Below are 21333 nucleotides of genomic sequence, written 5' to 3' on the forward strand. Positions count from 1 at the left end.
GGAAAGATGGTTCACCAAGGGACAGAGCAGCTTTCAGAGCATCCCCCTCCCATATTGAGGCAAATTGGCAATTTCTCCACCCCGCAATGCTTCGGGCAGCATTTTTTTTTTTTTTTCCCCAACTTTCCACCCCTCCCATCAGTCTTTGGCAAACCTCAGCGCGTTTCCAAACCCTCCGTGGCTGCTGGGGGTTGGTGCAAAGGTTTAATTATTTGCTTTTCCTTGGGTGTGGAAGGCGGGGATAGGGAGAAGGTCGGGCCCCATCGCCTGACGCTGCAAATCTTGCCCACTTTTGTTGTATAGTCCCTCTCCCACCCCCCTTCCTTCCCCGTCTCCCGCTCAGCTCCCGGAGCCCACCATGAATCCGCAGGCAGTTTCAAGATTCGTTTGCCTGCTTTGCTTTTCCTTCATGAGCGCAACAAAAGGTAAGAGAATTTGGGCAGCTTTGGGTCCAGGGACACGATGGGGTCCAGATGCCCCGAGAGGTGGGATGCTCATCCCAGCGCACAAAGAGCCTCCTGGGGTTCACCATAAATGTAGCGTCTCCCTGGTCTCCAGCGGGGTGGGAAAAATTATTGGCACAACAATTGCAAACAATCTGAGCATCTCCTGAGGTGGGGAAATTTTTTGGGACTGCAAAAGTCCTCCCTGGGGTGGGGTGAGGAAAACCAGAGAGCTGGAGCTTTTTAAACTGTGCAGAAATGTAGAAACTCTTTGGTCTGACTCACAGAGGAAAGCCTCAGGGAGGGAGCTGGGTTTCCCTTGATTTCTTTCATTTGTTGTTATAACAGAAGTAGCTAAGCTAGAAAACATTTCAGAAGCTCAGCAAGTGCATCATATTTGCAGGAGAATTTCAAATAACTTTAGAAAATAGATTAGACTGATTATGTCGTGACACAGGCAACCCTCTCCTCTACGATCATATTCACATATGAACAAGAGAAGGGACTCCAAGGAATTCTATAAGTAAGATTAAAGCAAGGAGTGGGGAGCTAAAGCTGCCCCATCAATTTCATTTTGCCCCATCACAGTGTCAGTGATTTAATTAAGAATTGGCAGTTTTGATGGGAAACACATCGTATGAAGAGTATGACCCCTCTTCTCCCCTAAATAAAAACACAAGCGCTGCCCCAGTTAATGCACAATGCTGAAAAGACACCTCGAGACACCCCTCCTGTCTGTGAGCGAGCTCAGGAAACTTTGCTTCAGGATTAAAGCATGTTTCTCTGGCAGTTTCAAAAAGTCCTGAAGTCCTCAAGGAGGAATCCCACTCCGGCCATCGTTTCTAAGGCAGGACTGGAAACACAAGCAGGAATCAGCTGTCACCCTGACAACACCCAGATATCCCAACCGCGGACAACAATCATTTCCCATGAAAACCTTCCCATGCTCTCCTTCAAATGTGTCATCATCGTAGAATGGTTTGGTTGGAAGGCACCTTAAAAATCATCTAGTTCCACTACACCAGGTTGCTCAAAGCCCCATCCAACCTGGCCTTGAACACTTCCAGGGATGGGGAAGCCACATCAGCTATACCCACTGCTTGATGTAAAAATGACACTTCCAGGAGGCAAAGCAATGCAGGTCACAAACATCCCTGTGAGTCCAGGTCCCCTCTAGGATGGAGGATGCTGGCTGCAGCAAGTGGAGGGATGGAGGTCTGCAACCACGTACCTTCAACATTTGCACCTTTCCTTAGGGGACTTGCAGCCGCTTTCTTTCCAGCCTGGGACCCTGTATCAGTACCGCTATACCCTGGATGTCCAGCTGGACCACGGGTCCACACCGTCCCTGCGGGGAGCCTGGCTGCAGGCTGAGGCGTTGGTCCAGCTGCACCAGCTCTGGAAGGACCGAGGCGGGGAAGAGTTGCTCCAAGTGCAGGTACATGAGGTGGTAAATCCATCGCAGCCAGGTACTCCTCCTGGGAGCAGCGACACTGTCTTTCCTTACCCCCTTCCCTTTCTAGCCCAAGCCACCTGAAAAATGACCTCTGTGACTGAGAGGCCATCACCTGCAGGTAAAACGCGCAGCAGCCTTAGAGCAGATGTGCTTGGTCACGGCTTTCTGCCATCTCCTGCTGTCATAGATCCGCAACTTGAAAGCCCAACATGAGCCAGGAGAGGAGAGGAGCCAGGATGGCACTGGAGGTCCGTCCGCAGAGATTGCACTGAGCCAGGAGGCACGGGCAGAGCTCCAGCAGCCGGTGTTCATCTCCTGGAGCAGCGGGAAGGTCAGCTGGACACCTCCTGGGCTTGCTTATGCCCTCCGCAGAACACTCCTGCCTGTATCCCAAATTTTCCCATCTGCAAAGCCCTACAAATTCCTACTCTGCCTCTGATTTCATATCAGAGCACAAGGTACCGGACGGGGTGGCAAATGCAGGACCAATGTGACCCTAGATGCAGCCCCGTCCCCCAAAGGGGCTGAAGGCTTGGCTGGAGCTGCAGCATCCCATGTGAGAAGGGCCTCGGTCCTAAGTGTGGGATGTGAGCTAGCTTTCTAACCTTCTCCTCTAAGGCTTAGGAAAACCATTGGTGGGGCAGGGGGGGACAGGAAGGGAAAATCTGTGGGCATGCATCAACAAAGCCCATGTTGTTGAGGGATTTGGTCCTCCCTGTGAAAAAAATCTTTGGGTATCTGCAAGGAGTTGCTTAGGTTGCAGGGGAGATGCCCCCAGAGCCGTCCCTGCAGCCAGACACCACCTCTTGCTCTTGCAGGTCAAAGCCTTCTACGGGGACGAAGCAGAAAGCATCCTGATCTCCAACCTGAAGCGAGGCATCGTCAGTCTGCTCCAGCTCCAGCCCCACGCCGGCACCGCAGTGGAGGTAGGTGCAGAGCTGGGGCCAGATCCTGCCTGAGAGCCAGGGACCATGGTGCAGCAGGAGAGCTCAGCTGACGCCGTAGTGACCTGAGAACAACACGAAATAACCTCAAACCCCAAAACACAGGCACAAAGGTGCCGCTGCTGGTGTTAGCCTAAATTTGCAAAAGCAAATTTCCTGCCCAGATGGAGCTATCCAACACCCCCAAAATACAGCCCAGTTTCTAGCTTTTTGATTATTTTTCTATTTATTAGTTTGTCCTTTGTGTCCATCCTCTACACAGATCGTTTCGTTCCAGCTCAATCGAAGCCAATCGCCCTTAACCATGGTCACTTACGTCTGTGTTTCAGGAGGATGTCTCCGGGAGCTGCCAAGTCACATACAACATGTCCAACCATTCTGTCACAAAGACGAAAGATCTCCTCAGCTGCACGAAGCCGAAGGCTGGATTCACCTCCGTAAACAAAGCAAGTCCATTGCTCTCGCGGTGGTGGGCTCAACTTGCATCCAGTACATCAGGGTTGTTCCCAAAATCTTCCTACAGATGGGCTGCAAGTCCCACTCCCAGCTGGCTTCAGCTTTCTGCACCAGCCTGGGATGGGGCTCCAGCTCTTAGACCCACACCCAAAGTGAGGTGCACCAACACACCTCAGGAGGAGCATATGGTTTCGAGGTGGGTAGGGGCAGAAAAGGTGTCCTGGGTCATCCCATCCCCATCTTTGTTATCACTTCTGACCTGTCAGCTAATCCTGCTTGGAAAGGTGGAGATACAGAAATGTTTTCTAGACCTCAGACTCATCGGATTGGGGATTAGGTTGACAGGAGACAGGACCAAAGACTGCTGCTTGTTTCATTTAAAGCAGTAGTTTCTGTTCAGCCCTGACATAAATAGATGAAACTCTCTCTGTCTTAATGCAGTTATACCTGCCATGATTAAAATTGATACTATAATATATATAAAATATATACTACAATATATAGATTAGATATAAGGCAGAAATTTTTCACTCAGAGGGTGGTGAGGCACTGGAACAGGTTGCCCGGAGAAGTTGTGGCTGCCCCATCCCTGGAAGTGTTCAAGGCCAGGTTGGATGAGGCTTTGGGCAACCTGGTGTAGTGAAGGGTTTCCCTGCCCATGGCAGGGGGGTTGGAACTAGATGATCTTTGAGGTCCCTTCCAACTCTAACCATTCTATGATTCTATATATTTTACCAAATTCAAGTTTAAAGCAGACATCGCTGCACAGAGAGCCCACAGGCTTTGGCAAGGACCTTGACACCTAGCAGTGAAACTCTGCGTGTCCATATAATAAAAGCTTTCCGGGGTATGAATCGTGGCAAACTTACCCCAAAAATTAACAAAACCTGCACAGCACATGGTTTTGGCAATAGGGTTTCCCCACAAGCCTGCTGTCTGGATCGAGGCAGCTCTCTGGACCTTGCCTGTATCCATAGCTGTGACAGCAAAACGACGATGCTGCCCAGCTCTGTGAAAGACAAAGCCTACAGATAAAAAACTCTGTTAAAATAGTGATATTATTATTGCTAATGAGGTTTGCTGTCAAAAAACACCACTTGCACATAGTTCAGCTCTTCCCCTTTCCCAAGACCTGCCATGTGCAAGCCCAGCTGCTCCAATAACATCTCCCAGTGTGACCGGTGAGGTGAAGTCCAGCAAGTGCGTCATCTCTTTTGGAAGGTAAAAAAAAATCCAGAGAGCTTCCCCAAGGCCACCACGCAGCACAGCAAGGAAGCTGAGCGTTTTTTGGCATGAGCTCGGTGGAAGTTGCTGTTGCTTAGCTTTCTCTTTCGCTTAGAGAATGTCCTTGCTGATGCTTGTCAGGATGAGGTGGGTTTTGGCATTGAGGGCCATACCTCTTCCCACACCGTGCAGCTCCATTGGGGCATCTACGGAGCCAGCGCTGTCAAATGGGCTTGAGGGAAGGGCGATGATTTGGGAGGCATCTATGTCCAGTTTGCAGTCTCCGAGCATCACCCACACCAGGCAGGAGCATCTCCTCCTCCTCCTGCTGCGGCTGAGTCAGGGTGACACCATCTTGTAATGAAAGAGAAAGTCCACATGGTGTCACCAAGTCCATCTCCCCACATCAGCCACGGGTGAGAGCATCACCATGCCATGGTCCTCACCTGGTGCTGCCTTCTCCCACATCTGGGAAGAGGTTGGGCTCTTCTGGATTTTCCTTTCCTACATTTTGCAAGCAAAGCTGGTGACTTTGTGGACTGGCAAGCTCTTTTGCTGCTAATAGAGAAGAGGAGAGAGGGGGAGAGAAAACGTTGCATCATTTCTCCTTGCTTTTCCTTTTTCAAGATGTTTGGAGTCCAGTGGCAGCCCACCAGCAGAAGCCAGTACATGGTGAAAGACAACCTCCTCCAGTGGGTGCTGGTGGAAGAAAGCCACGTGGTGTCTCCAGCCCTGAGGTCCACCACCAGTGTCAAAATCAGTTCAAGGTGAGCGATGACCCCGTACCACTGCCCGAACTGGGCAGCCTGGCATGGGATGAACACACATCTGCTGGAGTTGAAGTCTTGGCTGCTCTTCTGCACATCCTGGTGCAGGCAGCAAGGAGGACAGGGTTTTGACAGCCTCCCCCCTGCATCTCTTGCCTTTCCAAACCCACATGAACCCAACCAGCCTCAACCAGGGAGAGCATAAACAATGAAGCACTTCCCAATGTCTTCTTCTCCCTCCACAGGCAGCAACTCCAGCTAGTGTCTCCTCCGATGCCCGGCCCGGCAGAGGTGGCCGGACAAAGCCTTGAGGATGTGCTGGCTGGCATGAAGGGACAGCACCAGCCCCTGGACATGGCCAGCCTGCCCTTCAGAAGGGTCTGCACCCGCTGCCCATCGGTCAGTGACACTACCCAACCCCAAAACTCACTGCAAGCTCTGCCCCGCAAGCTGGGCACCTGGGCAGGCAGGAGAAGGCTGCAAGATTTGGGGTTAAACCACAGTGGTGCATTTGGAGGGGCTGGTTACTGCTGTTGAGGCAGGATACGGCCCCGGGAGAGCCGTGGAGCAGCAGCCTAACCTGTTACCTCTCCTAAAGAGCGTCTGATGTTGCTACCTGCAGTGGAAGGACCCCTCTGTCCCCCAAGACATAGCAGCATGTCTGCGATGGGGGAAGTAACTTGGTGCACCACTGGCACATACAGTTGGGTTAAACTCACCACAGGTCTGAGGTCAGGAAGCGTTTCCACCACAGGTCAGACTAGCAAGGACAAGAGAGGGGTTATTTCTGCCTCCTCAAGTCCTCCAGGCTTTTGACCTCAGAAATCTGGAATTGCAATGAATTTCAGGCACCGGTGATGCTCACAGTTTCTCCTGGGGCATTTGGGCTTCAGCACAAGTCCTCAGAGGTGGGAGTGGGAGTCTGCAGCTGATGCCTGCAGGCAATTGTACGACCCCCATGGGCCCCTCCCGCTCCTAAATATTTCCCCGAATATAAACATTATCCCATGATTCAGGATCAGGGGTAAAAGAGGCTAAATTCCACCTAACGAACCTCATCATTGCAGCTGAGAGCCTACCTGAAGGCTTTTGACAGCCAGAGAGTCAAAACGGACACTTCCAAGGCGGCGACTGCGTGGCAGTTCCAGAGGTTCATCCAGATGCTGCGCAGCGCCAAGAAGAGAGATGTTCTGCAGCTGCTGAGGAGAGCGCCCGAGGAGATGCTGTGAGATTCCCTAGAGCTCTCTTGCCAATAATCGGCTTTCTGTGCGCGTGGAGCCCTGGCACGTAGGGTCATTCCTGGCCCTGGCAATAAGGGTTGTTTGGTGCTGGTCCATGCATCGTACCTGGTCCAGGAAGCTGTCCTGACTAGTGCAAACATACTCTTCTGTACAAACACTGCATGGATTTGTTTTGGGGTTTTTTTTGCTGGTTTTGGAGCAGAGTGAGTGCTCCAGCAAAGCTTTCTGCTTTTTTTTTTTTTTTTTTAACCCATGAACCAACAAACTCCCACGAGTTTTAAGGCCAGAGGAAAGCAGGGAGAAGAGAAAGGGGGGACAAGGAGCTGCGCAGGGTATCTTGTTTCTTCTCCAGGTCTACCAGCAGGTCGTGCCACTGATGACCTCTCTCCTCTGCAGCCCCTTCGTCGTGGAGGCAGCAGTGGCAGCGCAGTCGGTGGCATCCTTAGGGGCTCTCTCTGACTTCCTGGATTTGGGCAAGGAGCCCAAATCCCTGCTGGAAAAGTTTCTCTACGCAGCAGCTTTCTCTCCCCGGCCTTCAGGAGATCTTCTGCGCCTGGTGTTAGTAAGTACAGACGTTTCTCTCCCTCCCTGGGGGTCCCGAGTCCGGGATGGATACTCAGCCCATTTCAGCCAGGAGGGAAGATCAAGCGTATTTTCCTGAAAAAGGAAAATATGTTTCTGTAGAAATATATCTCCCTGCTTATGTGATTATTTTATGTGCTTTTAATGGGACGCTGGCGATGGGAGCAGATGCTCCTCAGAGGAAAAGCATTCAGCAGAAAGTGCTTTATATCGCTGCATTACAGATAATAAAAGTTTAATTAAAAGCCACTCTGAAAAATCAGCATTTTAGCCACTTAAACCATGCCTTGCCTCCTTCAAAGCAGGTAAGAACTTGGTTTTCCTTGTTTTTTTTGTTAAACGCTTTGAGATAATTAGTAAAACATACTCTCCATCTCTCTTTTTCCCTTTTATTTTTTTCTGTTTCCTAATACCCCTTTCCCGGTGCCCAGGACAAGCTGGATGGGAAGCAGCTGGCCCCTGAGGTCTGGGAGACAGGGATGGTTGCTGTGGGCTCTCTGGTCGGCAAGCTGTGCCAGCAGCAGCTGTGTGGGCTGCAGGTGGGTCCTCTGCAAACCCCCATGTTGGGCTTTTTGGATACCCCCCCTCCTTCTTTTGGGGCTGCCCAAAACATCTCCTGTGCCTCCTCTCATCTTCCTTTACTTCCACATTCCTGCAAACCCTGAGCAGGAGGTGGAACGTGGGGTGGAAACCATCCTTGGGGGTCTAAGAGGTGCCAAGGAGGAGGCCAAGATGGTCATTTACCTGCTGGCCCTGGGGAACGCGGTGCTCCCCGAAACCATCCCCATCCTCCTGGACCACGCCGAGGAAGGTCCCGCCGCCGTCACCACCGCCGCCGTTTCTGCCCTGCGACGGTTCCCCACTCGGCACATCTCCGGCGAGGTATGGAATGAAGCTTCTGAGGCTCGGAGCTTCCTTTCCCATTCGAAGCCGAGCCATCAGGGCACCAACGGAGCCGCCGTTTGCGTGTCGCCGCCCTAACAGCACCGTCTCGATCATCCTCCTGCACCAGGTGAAACGAGCGATGAGGAGGATTTTCCACGAGAAGAGGAAGAGCTACGAAAAAACATGTCGCCTGGCCGCTGCGGAAATCCTCCTAGATAACGAGCCCTCACCCATGGATGTCATCAACATCCTGCTGGCCACCAACGAGCTGGAGACGGAGATGGCAACATTTCTGCTGCTGAAGGTCCAGAACAGCCTGCATGCCCACCACCACCCGGCAAGGTGGGTCTGGAGGAGAAGGCTGTGGTTTTTTCCCCTCCCTCCCTTAGCTCTACAGCACTTAACGGTCTTAACGGACCCAGCACTGATGTTCTTCAGAGCTAAGCAAAAGCTGCTCAACAATATCTGGCTGGTTTTCTTAATAAAACAGAGGAGAGGGAGATTCCAGGGTAGCCCAGCAACCAAGAGAAATACTTTGGAAATTTATATTTGTGTGTGGTTATATATATTCTCACACACACATATATTTATATTTCTTTGTACAACCTTCTGTAACGACCACTGACATTCTGCCCTCCCAGTGCTGACGTACCCTTTCCCTTTTGCTTCCAGGGAGATAATGAAAGACATCATGAGAGACCCACGGATCAACAATTACAACTTCTTCTCGAAAGCTGGCATCTCCTCTTCTTTCTCAGGACCTCTGACAGGTGACACCACGGAGGACACTGATCCCATGGTCCCCTCGAATGGCTAAAGGAGGGGCTGTTCAAGAAAGACAGCTTTCAGAAGAGGTCTCAGCTTGACAGAAGTGCCCCAAAACCTCTGTGTGAGGTTCCTGAGCATGTTTGGCTGGTTGCCATCACCTCAGAGATATATACCTTTCTCTGACACCAGGAGGGTTGGGGCAGTGCCACATACTTATCCCAAATCCTGCTAATTTGAAAGGGGAACTTCAGCTGGAGATGAAACCCACGGTAGATTGTAGGTGAGAGTTTCTATGCTTCTCCTGATAAGTCAAGATACTTAGCACCGTTCCTCAGTTCCGTATTTTTAATAAGCTCTTCAAGGAGGAGAATCCTTGTGCTGAGATAAAAACCATCAAACTTCAGAGAGACTGCAACACTGGCACTCGCTAAGTATCTGCTTAAATCTTCACCTCTCATTTCTGTCCCTCTCCAAATTAGCTCGTCTAGCCTTGTAGGGGGCAGGTGGAGGCAGAAGGGCCAACACCTCGAAGAAGAATGGTGCAGCACTAAATCCTTTGATTATTGTGAGAATGGAAGGAGATGGTGCAGAGAAGCTTTCCCCTTTGAATAAATGAGCTTTATCAGATATTTAATGGCTAACACACGAGATCCGTGCAGTTCAGCCACGCTGACCACAGATGGGACAGCTCTACAGGAGCAGCCATACAATCTGTTGAGGAGGGTCGCTAACTAGAAGCTCTCAGAATCCTGCTTTTAGACATACCCAATGACCTCCCGACTCCCGCAATCAACCTGGACAAGCTCTTAAGAAATCACCCTGTCCCGTTGAGCGCTGACTCGGTGGCACCAGGCACAGGGGACGTGCTTGGCGGGATCCCAGCCTTGCACATCCCACCTACAGGCTCTGTATTTTCTCATCAGCCTTCATCCCTTGCTGCTGCTCTCAGGGCATTTATGGTTCACCACCATCAGTGATTCATTTGCAAAAAAGACATGTGCCCAGGGATGCTTACGGGCATCTTCTCTGCCTTTCAGTCACCCGGGACCTGCTTTCCACCTTCGGGCTGGACCTGCTCTTTTTGGAGAGTGGATTCCTGAGGAAGAGCGTCTCTGACTTCTCACTGCTCAGCCGTGGCCAGCGGCTTCACGCTGCTCAGGTGCGATGCTGGGAGAACATCTAGGGGGGTACATACATGGAGAGGGTGGCAGAACCCACCCAGTGGTGCCACTGCCCCATCTGTATCCCCTCTTAATCTGCCCTATTATCAAAAGCACCTAAGTACTTAATTCAACCCCCTCCATCACTGATGCTCTGAGGAAAGGAGCCCCCTGCTCCCCCAAAAAACAGAGGACACAACATCACTGCTGCATGGTGCTCAGGGATAGCTTGGATGCCCTATCCAACCCACTCCATCGCGGTCCTCCTGCTTCAAAAGGGTGCCTATCCAAGGGTGGGGCAAGTATAGCAACTCAAATAGTGTCGCGGGGCATGAAACAGACTCTCCAGCTTTGCTTCACACAGGTTGCACGTCTCCACTTCTGTGTTTTAGGTCACTATTGAAGCACAAGGGATGGAGTCAATGCTGGAAGAAAACGTCTCAGAAGGAGAAGAGGAGCCAGATCTCACGGCTGGGATGTCTGCCATCTTCTTCGATGTTCAGTTGCGGCCAATCATCTTCTTCCAGGGATATACAGACTTAATGGCCAAGGTCTTTTTAAGCAGTGGAGAACCCACAAGCGTGGTCAAAGGGAACCTCCTGCTTATGGATCATCACCAGGTACTGAATGGGGGGTGGCTGACCTACCTCCTTGCCAAATCCTAGTAAATCCCATACATGAGCCAGTGGCTTTTAGGTACGTTATTCACTGTGGATACACATCCAAGGGCGAAGTGGCACTGCCAGATGTCTCTCGGGGTTGGCTCAGCTCTGCTGTGGGACACACGTGGGTTGAGTTCCTCTCATGCAAGCCCAGCTGCTGGATTGGGATAGGTGGTGCCAGCAGCCATGCATCGCTGCTGGTATCAGCTGCTCAGTCAAGAGCAGAGTCCAGTCACAGCAAGTTCTGCCTTCTCTATCTTCCAGGTCGTTCACCTGCAGTCTGGCCTACAAGTGGTCATCAAACTCCAGGGCGGGCTTGGGCTTGACATTTCAGCCGACATGGATGTGAGCATCTGGGAACAGGAACTGAAAACCAGTATCAATGCGAGGTGAGCGGGCGGGAAACTGTTTGACTCTGGGGATGCAGGGTACTCAGTGGGCTCAGCACTCAGTGAGGGATGCTCTACCTTAGGCTGGCTTTCCACAGCCCCTGCTCTTCTCCAATGGATCCAGCCCTGACTGGTGGACATGCTGGGTAGAGGTCTGGTGGATGTTGGTTACACACTCCTTTTCCATGGCCAAACCTAAAATTAAGATGCTTATGGAGTTGTTTGGTGCCAGTGCATGGTGCCCAGCACAGGACCATTGCTCGGTGACCGGACCCATGTGCTTCCATCTCGCAGGGGAAGCCTTGCCATTGATTTCAAGGCTGAATTAGACACCCCTTTCCTCGAAGCCACTGTGAGACACCAGACGGAGATGGAGACCTCAATCCACTTCAACACCATGCTGAGGTTTTCTGGCAGCCCAGTGCTCATGTGCCTGCAGCTGAGAGAGGAGCAGGTGCCTTACAGGTAAACTCTGGATACAGCCAGATACTGTAGAAACATCACGACATGCTTGAGATAAAGGAGGACTTCTTGGAGAGAGGAGGGAAATAATGGTTGTACACTTATTAAGCACAGTAGGTCAAAACCAGTAGGGAGGGGGTGAAGGACACCAACAAGTTCTTGGTGATGGGGATGGAAGTGCCATGGCTAGACCATCAGGAGAAGCCCTGCAGGTGAATATGCTGTTCTGGGAGGAGGATGAGGTCCACCACCACCGCAGCCTCCTCACCAGCTTGCTGTTGCCTTGTCCTACAGAGAAACCTTCACAGTTTCCAAGTCTACTGGGAGCCAGAGCAGCACTGCTCGAAAAGGCAGGCAGGGCACCATGCCCGGGCAGGAGTTTGCTTTGCACCAGGCCAACTCCAAGGTCTGCAGCCTCCTGCTGACGGCGGAAGAATAGGGAAGTTGGAGCACTTCGGGACTGGACAACTGCTCACCACACACCCCAGTTCTCCATGAACCTGATGTGAGCTGCCAGGGGCCCTGCCCAACTCCTCCACAACCATCTTTTAAAAAGAAAAACGCTGCAATAAGGGCATCAGAAGAGACTGCAAGAGGAACTGCTGCAGGACAGCCAGAGGCACCCCTTGCTTGGGGCTGGAGGAGCCAAGCCTGCCCTTTCCACCCTAAAGGCTGAGACCTCCTCCACCTGAACTCTTCCCCTTCATGGGGAAGGGCTTGCTGGAAACCAAACAGGTCTTTATGAAAAACAGCTTTCTTTTGCAAATGAATGAGTTTCTTGTAGCCTAACAAACCCTTCTGCAAGCCGATACCCAAAACCGCTGTTTTCTCCCCATTTATCAAAGCAGTCACAAGGGAGCACATCTGCAGGGAGGAGGTTCCCCACAGAGGGAGTGAATGACCCTCCTTTAACGCACAGTTTTGTGGCTGCCAAATTGCCCAGAAACAAGGAAAAATTTATTTCTGGAGGAGGAGGTGTGGGGTTTTTAAATACATATATATTTTTTTAACGCAACCACAGAGACATTCACCCCAGAATAACCCTTGGGGAGAAAGGCAGAGAAGCAAGACCAAACAGTGCATAACCTGTTGCCAATTATTGTATGTTCTTTCCGGATTAATTGAAGCTGTTTGCATTTATTTGCATATGGAGGCAACTCAGCTCCCTCACAGCTTGGTGCCATCTTCTTCCTCCAGGTATTGAGGATGGAGCTGAAAAATATAAGGAAAAAAATGCTGGAGACCCACCAGCTGCTAGGGGAGGCTGGAAGAAGATGTGAGAGGACTCCAGTAGGGACTGGCTGAAGGAAAAAGGGAAGAGACCTTGGTGTCTCCAAGGCATTAAAGCATCTCAACGCAGCTCTCCATATCCCCCTCAAGATGCTGATCCTAGTGTCTACACTTGACTTTTTCCACATGTTTTTCCCTCCAAGACAGGTAGGGCTGCAAGAATCATCTGAGGTCAAAAAAACCCACCCTGTAATTAAAAGCTACAAGAGCACAAGCAATTTACTGTTTGCAAAGAATGGATTAAAAAGGTGTTTTGAGATTATCAGGACTCCCAGCATGGGGCAAAAACACTGGAAGTAGAGAAATTACTACTCTAACAAGGGTGGCATGCAGAGCTGGATCTGAAGTCAGCAACGTTCTGCTGGGGAACCAGATGATTTCAAACTGTGGGCACAGCCTGCCAAGGTGTTTGGAAGAATCTCCATTCTTTGGGTATTTTTTTTTTTAATGAGTTATTGGTGGTTCAGTCCCTCTTATGGGGCAAATGCAGATGCTGGTTGCCATGGAGGACAGGAGACGGTGTTTGACTGATGTGGTCCTTTCCAGATTTGAGAATCTATCACAGAGAGCTTGGACAAACATGACAAAGCTGTTGCTTCAGGTAATCATCCATCAGTGAGGACATTATTCAACCCAAACTGGAAAAGTTAAGTAATGGGGTTGCACCTCCATCCCATCCATCCCTCCTCTTTATAGATGCCAGCACATACTAGATGTGCCTTTTGCTGGTGCATGCAGATTCAAAACCCATCTATTGAGAGGTGGCTTCTGCCTGGAGCCTCTCGTCCTCCATTTTGATCCAAAGTTTACATATTAATGGAGAAGCCTCCGGCCTCTCTATCGCCTGAACAGCAGTTCCCCTTCTCCTTTAATCGAGGCAGCAGATGGAGATAAGATTGCCTCAACCCTACATGCAGGAAGGCAGCGTTCCAGCAACAAAGAGATACACCAGTTTCCCTTTTCTGCTGATACTTGGGCTCTTTCGGTGATCATTTGTGAAAGTTACAATTAGCTTCAAGTAAATATTGTTCTTCTATTTTGTATTCTCCTCTGGAGTAGGATTATTATCAGCCACCACCACGGAACACCTCTCCAGGGCTGGAGGGAGGCCCGCAAGGAAAAAGCAGTGTTTCTTCATTCCTTCCTGATAAGAATGTGCCTTTGAAATATTTGAATTTTTTGCTTTTTGTATTATAAAATGTGCTTTTTAGCAAAAAGAGGGACAGCAACCATTTTTTTAAATAATGAGCCTGACAACGTAGCACTGAGTCCCCTGGTTTGGGAGAAGGAAACTTGTCTGCTTTTCCGTCTGGAGATATTAATTACAAGCACTGTGGTTATGTACGGAAATAAATGCCATGGATTTTCATATTTTCTCTGTTTGACTCTTAACTTTTCTGGACATGCCATTGGGAAGAGAAGGGAGGTGCAGAGCAGCTCCCACAGCACAGGCACTTCCAGCAAGAGCAGAATGACCAAAGCTCCTCAGGGACCTGCTTTCTAGGTCCGTATTTAGGATGCTCCAGAGACGCTAAATGCCCCATCAGGCCTGCAAGACGGGGACACGAGGGCTATCCCTGCTCCTAGAAACCCCCGGAGCACCCTTAGGGATGACGGCAGCCCTAAGAGAGGGCTCCCAGTCGGGCCAAAGGTGCTGCCTCATCCTCTCCTGCCAACTTCTGCGAAGGTATTGGAGGCCATCCAAGGCTTTGTTTAAAGATTACAGAGCGGTCTCACCCCAAGGACGCAGAGAGTAATCGTCCTGGGACTTGCCCTCGGCTCTGAACAGGAGGATCCCTGCGTGACCGTGGGAGGAGGGAGCCTGTATCGCCCTTGTTGAGTTGCTCAGCTTTCTGCCAAGCTGCTGATAGCAGCTCCCAGTCCCGCTACCTCCCTGTCTTCACCCTTTCCCTGGGAGCATCCCATTATTTCCCACTCCTGTCTCACAGTCAGGATTTGGGCTGACTCAGACCGTTTTGCACGTCAATGAGTTGCTATAACCTCCGCTGGCACACACCACCCCCGGGAACACTTACAGACCCGCACGAGCATGAGTCCCCATTCAAAACCAGAGATTTAGGGTCCAGATAGTCCTCCCCAAACACTTCTCAGCCTCAGCCAAAGCCAAGAGGCACCCATCTGCCATTTAGGACTTTTTCCATTGCTCTCTTTCCCCCTTCTCCTTCTCTGAAGGAGATTTGCAGAGGCGGATTTGTCATTCAGCTGAGGTTTGCATTGCACAAAGTCGGACTTAAGGCATCGTGTTAAGTTGGAAAATGCCACCCCTAACTTTTGAGGTGGGGGGAGGATAGTATGGTTGATGGGTGAGCTCTTATGGTGGAGAGCAGATTGGTTTTGCCCCAAACAAACAAGCGAGGTTTGCTCGCTACCTGCAGACGAGGAGAAATCAGTGTTCAGGGGGTATGGAAACCCCAGAAGAATTTACTCCAGATTTTACATGAAATTCTGAGCAAGAACGTTACTCTGAGTTGGTAGGACAAGCATCTGCCTTTAGGACCAGAAGCTCAAGCAGAGGGGCCAGGTGCTATAGCTGGGACTGGAGCTGGAAACGTGCATCCAGCCCCCTTGGGAAATGTTGAGGACGTTTCAATGGGGATTTTAACCATTTGCATTGCTGCTGGAGGTTTTCATCTCCTGCTGAGCCAGCCAACCCTAAAGTTTCCCAGGTCCCTTCTGGAGGTTCCCCCCCCACCCAGCTCTGGTTGGATGCTGAAAGCAGCAAAAAGCAGCAAAGGGACACGGGCGTTTCTGTAAATTCACCCATTTCTTTGGCAATGGCTCCAAACCCTCCTAGAAGGGACCTTTCAGCCCCAAACCCCCTGCACTGACTGTATGGCACCCACAGAGCTGGAGAGCAGCACCACGTGGGACACTGGGGACAAAAAGGGGCATGGCAAGGCCAAGAAGAGGAGAAACAAACAAGAGCATCCTCCTTCAGACGGACTTTATTCCTACCAGCTAACTTAATTAGACTATTTGACAAGAATGACAAGGGAAGAATTAGCAGCTAAAATTTTGTCATTGCCTCCCAAAGCACCGGTTACAGGCTTCACGGTTTGCATTGGGCAACGAGAGCTGTAGGACATTCCCTGGGCCAACACCCCTCCCAGGAGGTCCTACACTGAGCTATGATGAGTCCCCAGTGGGTCCATGCATCCAGGAGCAGGAGACAGGGACAATTAGGGTGGGTTGAGGGTGCCAGATCCGATTTCTAGTGGAGGTCCTATGTGCCAGCAAGCACCCAGCTCCCAGGGATTTTGCAGGGGGTTAGAGGTAGAGCAGTCCAGAGCCAGCACCTAGGAGCAGGGCTCCTACCCACCTCTCCAAAAGTGGTTTTCCTGGAGCTGCAGATCAGCAGTGACCTCCAGTGGCTGCAGCCAAACCTAGTGGAGATGCCAGGCCAGAAATCTCTTCGCCGTAGCCACGTAGGGGCTGGGTGCACAGCACCCTGCACCCAAAGGTGTCCCATAACCAGCACCCAAGGTCGTGGGACCTTCACCTCAACATGCAATGAACCAGGGCTGACCCACGGCAGCCCCTCACCACTCCAAGCTGGGATCTCATGCAGCAACACCGTCCTCTCCTGCCCCCCACGCTTAACATCATGGGCAGCTTTGTGCTGTTTTCCTTTTCCCCTGCAAGCCACCCCGTTCCCAGGACATCTCGTACAGCCCTCAGGAGAGCGTACGGACACCCCTCACCAAACAGGGCGATAAAATGTTATCTGCCTGTCTATTACAGCTTTCCACAGAGACAAAACTACCGCCAGAAAGGGTGCACAAAAGCAAGGAGAATGTGTGTGAAAGGAGAGAGCATCGAAAGCACTGATGAGGACCTATCGACCACCGCTCTCTCCTTCCTAGGCAGCTCACAAAAAAATCCAGAAAAAGCCATTCATAACTCACCGGTGTAAATCCCGGCACTGGACGGAGAGCTCAGGCAACCGCAAAGCTCCCAAAGAGCTGCGGATGGGCTACAGGTCACCCTGGAGGAGCAGAGCATCCCAGGAGGAGCAGCAGCTGGCAGGGGGTTGCTGTTATAACCTGCCCAGCCATCAGGGATGGAGGGAGAAAGCTGTGATGCTTCAATAGGACACAGCTGTGGGAGGTTATCCCTGCAGGAAAAAAAAGCTCAGGGCCAGTGACTCAGGCTCGGAGCCTGGGAACTGACTGATTTGAGCCAATGAGTCCCCAGAGCTGGGATAAAACCTGCTGGCACAGCAGGGCCAAAAAAAAAAAAAAAAAAAAGCTGAAGTTTTCCAATGAAACTGTTCCCCCCAGCTCCATCTCTGTGAGAGAAGGAGCAAATAACCACACTTAACTCCATCAGCTTTGGGTGAAAACAAGTCATTTCCTACCGCTGCTTTTCCTACTCGCTCAATTGCCCTCCGCCACGGTCATTCCGCCGTGCCCGAACGCCGGATGCAGGCACCTCTCTTGCCGCTCCACTCCTAATAACACACTTATCAAAGCATATTAAATACTGCAGGGATTCACCAGACTGTCCCCATCACCACCACGGCAGCCCCAGAGCTGCTGGGGAACAGGGGGGTCCGCAGGCAGCTGCCCGTGGCACTCGCTCGGCAGCGGCGCAAGGACTCTTCCCATCCCAGCAAGGCACTTGCCGGCCACGACCGCACCAGATCACAAAGCCTTGAAGTCTCTCCTATCCCTTTTAAAGGCAAAAAGCCCTCCTGGTCTCCTTGCCCAAGTATTTTGGCCACAGTGGCCTCGGAGACTGAAGGTGAAGGTAGCCATAGTGACGCGGAGTGAAACAAAAGCGTCCAGCCCCCTAGATCCGTACAGGTGGAAGAGCCTTTCCATGGTGAAAATCCAGCGGGGTTTTCAAAGCCCTTGAAAGAGCAGGGGTTGCAAAGGGCCAGAGGAACACAGCGTGGCTGCATTTTAGGGAGCGACCAAGTGGGTTTTGTGTTTTTCAAGAGGGGCCATTAAAAACACGAGGGGCAGGACAGAGGAACTGGGCGCTGAAAGATGGAGCGATCCCACTGGTAACCTTCTCCAGCTTGGCTTTGCCACCGCAGCTGCCGACCGAGTGGCGCCGGGGACCACTAGCGCGTCCCATTCCCATCTCAGCCATGTCCCCAGAGACACGTTCATCCACAGCTGCCTGTGAAGGGCAGGAGGAAAGACAGGGATTGCTCATTCAGAGGGAAGCTGCAGCGTTTCCCGCCGGCTCCTCCTCTCGCTTGCCTGGTCCTTGAGTACTCCTTATTCCCAGCCGCTATCCAGCAGCGTGCTCCTATCATCAGGTGCCGTCCTTCGGGCTGGCTATAAAGGCTGGCTGGGATGCAGCGTGCTCCCCGAGGCCAGCCCTGCTCCCGCACCATGCTGCGGGCCACCATCAAGCTGTGCTGCGGGATCGCCCACGACCACCTCCGTCGCCTGCCCGGTAAGCACCGCTCTGCTCGCGGGAGAAGAAAAAAAAACACGCAGAAAAGAGGGTCTGAAAGGAGATGCTAATTCTGCGCCTGATGGGCGTCATCCCCCTTGGAAAAGTCACATCTATGCACTTGTTTCCCTCCCGCGTCGTTGTCATGCGTAGGGTAGTCTTGATCTTAGGTGCAAACAAGCTCCTGGCAGAGATGCAGGGCACCATGGCGTCTTCCTCACGCACTCCGTGCTCACCCAGCGCCCGCGTGTCTCTCCCGTAGGCTTGAAGATATCAGCCATGGCTGCAATACAGAAGGACACGAGAGGGCTGGCAGCAAGAGGACCCCATCACCTGCCTTCTGAAATTCCTCGTTATATTCAGAAGCTGACGGGGAAGGAGACAGGTAAGCTCAGCCCCGGGTGCTTGGCTACCACGTTTCCCAGCCCTGCTCGCAACCCCCTTGCGACATGTGATGGAGGGATGAGTATTAAAACGTGCCCCTCTCCGTAGGATCTGACTCATATTTTGGGGGACAGGGTTAATCAGGTTAGTGGGGAGACCCTGAGATTTTGAGAAGGTAAGGTGTGTTGGCTCACCGTACAGGCAGCCACAGCTTTTAGCAGAGGTTCCATCAGTGTTTTGTTGCTCGCCTGTCTCTAGTTCCACCACTTACCTAAAGGCTTGGGTGGCCAGGAAGGGTTCAAGGCCAGGTTGGATGAGGCTTTGAGCAACCTCATTTAGTGGAAGGTGTCCCTGCCCATGGCAGGGGGTTTGGAACTAGATGATCTTTGAGGTTCCTTCCAATCCAAACCCTTCTATGATTCTATGATAAGGGGGGAGGCTTTTCACATCCCTCTGCCTTGCACCTGCAGCCATATGCCCAGATCCGGACGGAGACGTCAACCCCAGCTGCTTCTCCAGCACGGACCTCTCCTACGTCACCCAGGGAGAGACAGCCCTGCGGCAAGCACTGGGCATCCTGCAGCAGCACACCGGCTGGCAAGCAGAAATGATGGTTGTAAAGCCCCTGCTGCCTCTCGCTTTTTTGCTGCTTCGTGCCGGAAAAGCTCTTGGGAGGAGGAACGAGTCTGGGGAGGGGAGATTTGCTTCCCTTCTTCCTCCTACTTGAAGGGAAAGGGTGGGCACGGGAGAAGTGCCACGCGAAAGTGCATGCGGCGAGGAGGGAACTTCCAAGCGAGCCTTCCTTAAGCGTGTTCACAAGCGAATCCGTAAAGTAAATAAAGAGCAGGAAAAAGCTTGGAAGGGGAGACTCGGATAATCGTGTTCTCCTGGAAAGCTGGGAGCGCTTCTGCCAAAAAAAACCCAACAAATTGTGACTTTGTTGTTATTTACGGTGTTTGTTCATCAAGCCGTTGGATTAATTTAGATAGAAAGGAGCTTAAAATAATTTAAAATAAAAAAAAAAGCACGATTTAGATATAATAGTGACATGATTTAGACATAATAGTGGCATGATTTAGATGTAATAACTGCATGATTTGATTTAGATGTCATAATGACATGGTTTAGATATAATAATGGCATGATTTAGATAAAGTAGCTTCCGACGGTAAAGCAAACGGTGATTAAAAATAAGGACTGGGACAATTTCTCTAGCAAGGCGTTTCAGCGCGTAGCCGGGTTGTTTCGGGGTCGACGCAGGCTCTCTGCTCTCCCAGGACGCCGGAGTTGTCGTGTCCAGCGCTGCGCTCCCTGGGCTGGGCAAGGTGTTTCGGGCCGAGGTGGTCTTGGCCGTACCGGTGGGACGGCTGCACCAGGAGCTGTTCGAGAAGATGGAGCAAATGCCGCAGTGGAACCCGACCCTCAGCCGGGTGAAGGTGAGGCGGGGAGGGACCCACCACAGGCGGTGAGCAACTGGAGAATGGTTTGGGTTGGGAGGGACCTTCAAGACCATCCAGTTCCAACCCCCCTGCCACGGGCAGGGACACCTTCCCCTAGACCAGGTTGCTCAAAGCCTCATCCAACCTGGCCTCGGACACTTCCATCGCAGCCACAAGGCGCCTAATCCCCCGGGGTGCTCCTTGCTCCGGCAGGTGCTGCAGCGTGTGGGGACGGACACGCTGGTGACGCACGAAGTCACCGCTCCCAGTCCGGGCAACCTGGTGGGCCAGCGGGACTTTGTCAGCGTGCGGCACCGCAGCAGGAGGGAGACGGCCATCTACTTGGTGGGCACCGCCACTCACGTCGAGCCCCTGCCCTCGCAAGAGGGGTGCATCAGGTACAGCCCCCCACCCCCCCCTCCCCCCAAAAAAATTGACCATCACTGGGTATCACGTCCCTGCAGAAGGGGACCACCATGGACGTCAGCACTGGGCACGGAGAGGGTGGCACGCCAAGAGCTACCTCCACGTCATGGTTGCTCTGGGACCTCCTTACCCTTGGGTTTCCCCTCTCCTCCCCGGGGCAGACCCTGACTCCCTGCCCCCTGCCCACCGCAGGGCCGAGTCCCGGCTGAGCTGCATAGTCCTGCAGCCGCTGGCGGGAGACCCTGGCCGGACCCACTTCACCTGGCTCCTCAGCATGGACCTGAAGGCAAGTGCCACCATGTCACCCAAGGGTGAGACAGCGAGGGGGATGCATCTCCGGCATGCAAACACACCCACCCTCCTCCCCACCATGGGCATATCCCAACTCCCATTTGACCCAGCGGGACCAAATCCGGGGTGTTTTCTCTCCCGAAGGGCTGGCTCCCCGTGGCCATCATCGACCGCGTCCTGCCGCAGTGCCAAGCAGACTTCATCGAGCATCTCCGCCAGCACCTCTCCACCACCGCGTGCCCCTGAGCTGGTGGAAAGATGGGCTCCATCCCAGGACAAGGGACGCGACGCGCTGCGGAGACTCGCTCCCGGCCCTGCTCGGTGCCGCCGTGGCCACCGGCACCTTCTCCTGCGGGGACGGAGCGGCACTTCTGCAAGATGGGGCAACCCAGGCAGCGGCCAGGGTCAAAGTTTAGGCGAGGTTAGGGGTTGCCTAAAATCCCCAGGAGATGAGCAGCCATCCCATACCCTTGGCAGCAGCCGGGACAGCTTTGCCCGGCGATCCCAGTGTTATCCCGCAGCCTGGGAAGAGTCATGTCGTGCCACAGCAAAGCGCGGCCGGAAACAAGAGCGGAGGCGAGCAGGCGGGTGTCACAAAATGTCCTTATGGCCATTGCAAGGTGCTTGCAGGTCA

The 21333-nt window shown here is 52.4% G+C and overlaps 2 protein-coding genes across 2 annotated transcripts; both read left to right on the forward strand.

The window, feature by feature from the left end:
- The first annotated feature begins 358 nt into the window (after window positions 1-358).
- Window positions 359-11878, forward strand: LOC104374901 (microsomal triglyceride transfer protein-like). Its single transcript, XM_086616197.1, has 18 exons — window positions 359-425; window positions 1700-1881; window positions 2087-2230; window positions 2718-2825; window positions 3173-3289; window positions 5151-5290; window positions 5536-5689; window positions 6358-6515; window positions 6928-7093; window positions 7545-7652; window positions 7783-7995; window positions 8126-8340; window positions 8671-8768; window positions 9804-9925; window positions 10319-10546; window positions 10853-10977; window positions 11272-11442; window positions 11734-11878. The coding sequence occupies exons 1-18, from the start codon at window positions 359-361 to the stop codon at window positions 11876-11878; spliced, it is 2661 nt and encodes an 886-aa protein (XP_086472323.1).
- Window positions 11879-18095: 6217 nt separating this feature from the next.
- LOC104374900 (steroidogenic acute regulatory protein, mitochondrial-like) lies at window positions 18096-20945 on the forward strand. The gene is made up of 7 exons (XM_086616198.1): window positions 18096-18159; window positions 18422-18544; window positions 19014-19159; window positions 19821-19979; window positions 20196-20380; window positions 20601-20694; window positions 20844-20945. Exons 1-7 carry the CDS (start codon window positions 18096-18098, stop codon window positions 20943-20945), a joined length of 873 nt encoding a protein of 290 aa, XP_086472324.1.
- The last annotated feature ends 388 nt before the right edge of the window (window positions 20946-21333 follow it).

The sequence above is a fragment of the Tauraco erythrolophus genome, chromosome 9, assembly GCF_009769465.1.
Source record: "Tauraco erythrolophus isolate bTauEry1 chromosome 9, bTauEry1.pri, whole genome shotgun sequence".
NCBI lineage: Eukaryota > Metazoa > Chordata > Aves > Musophagiformes > Musophagidae > Tauraco > Tauraco erythrolophus.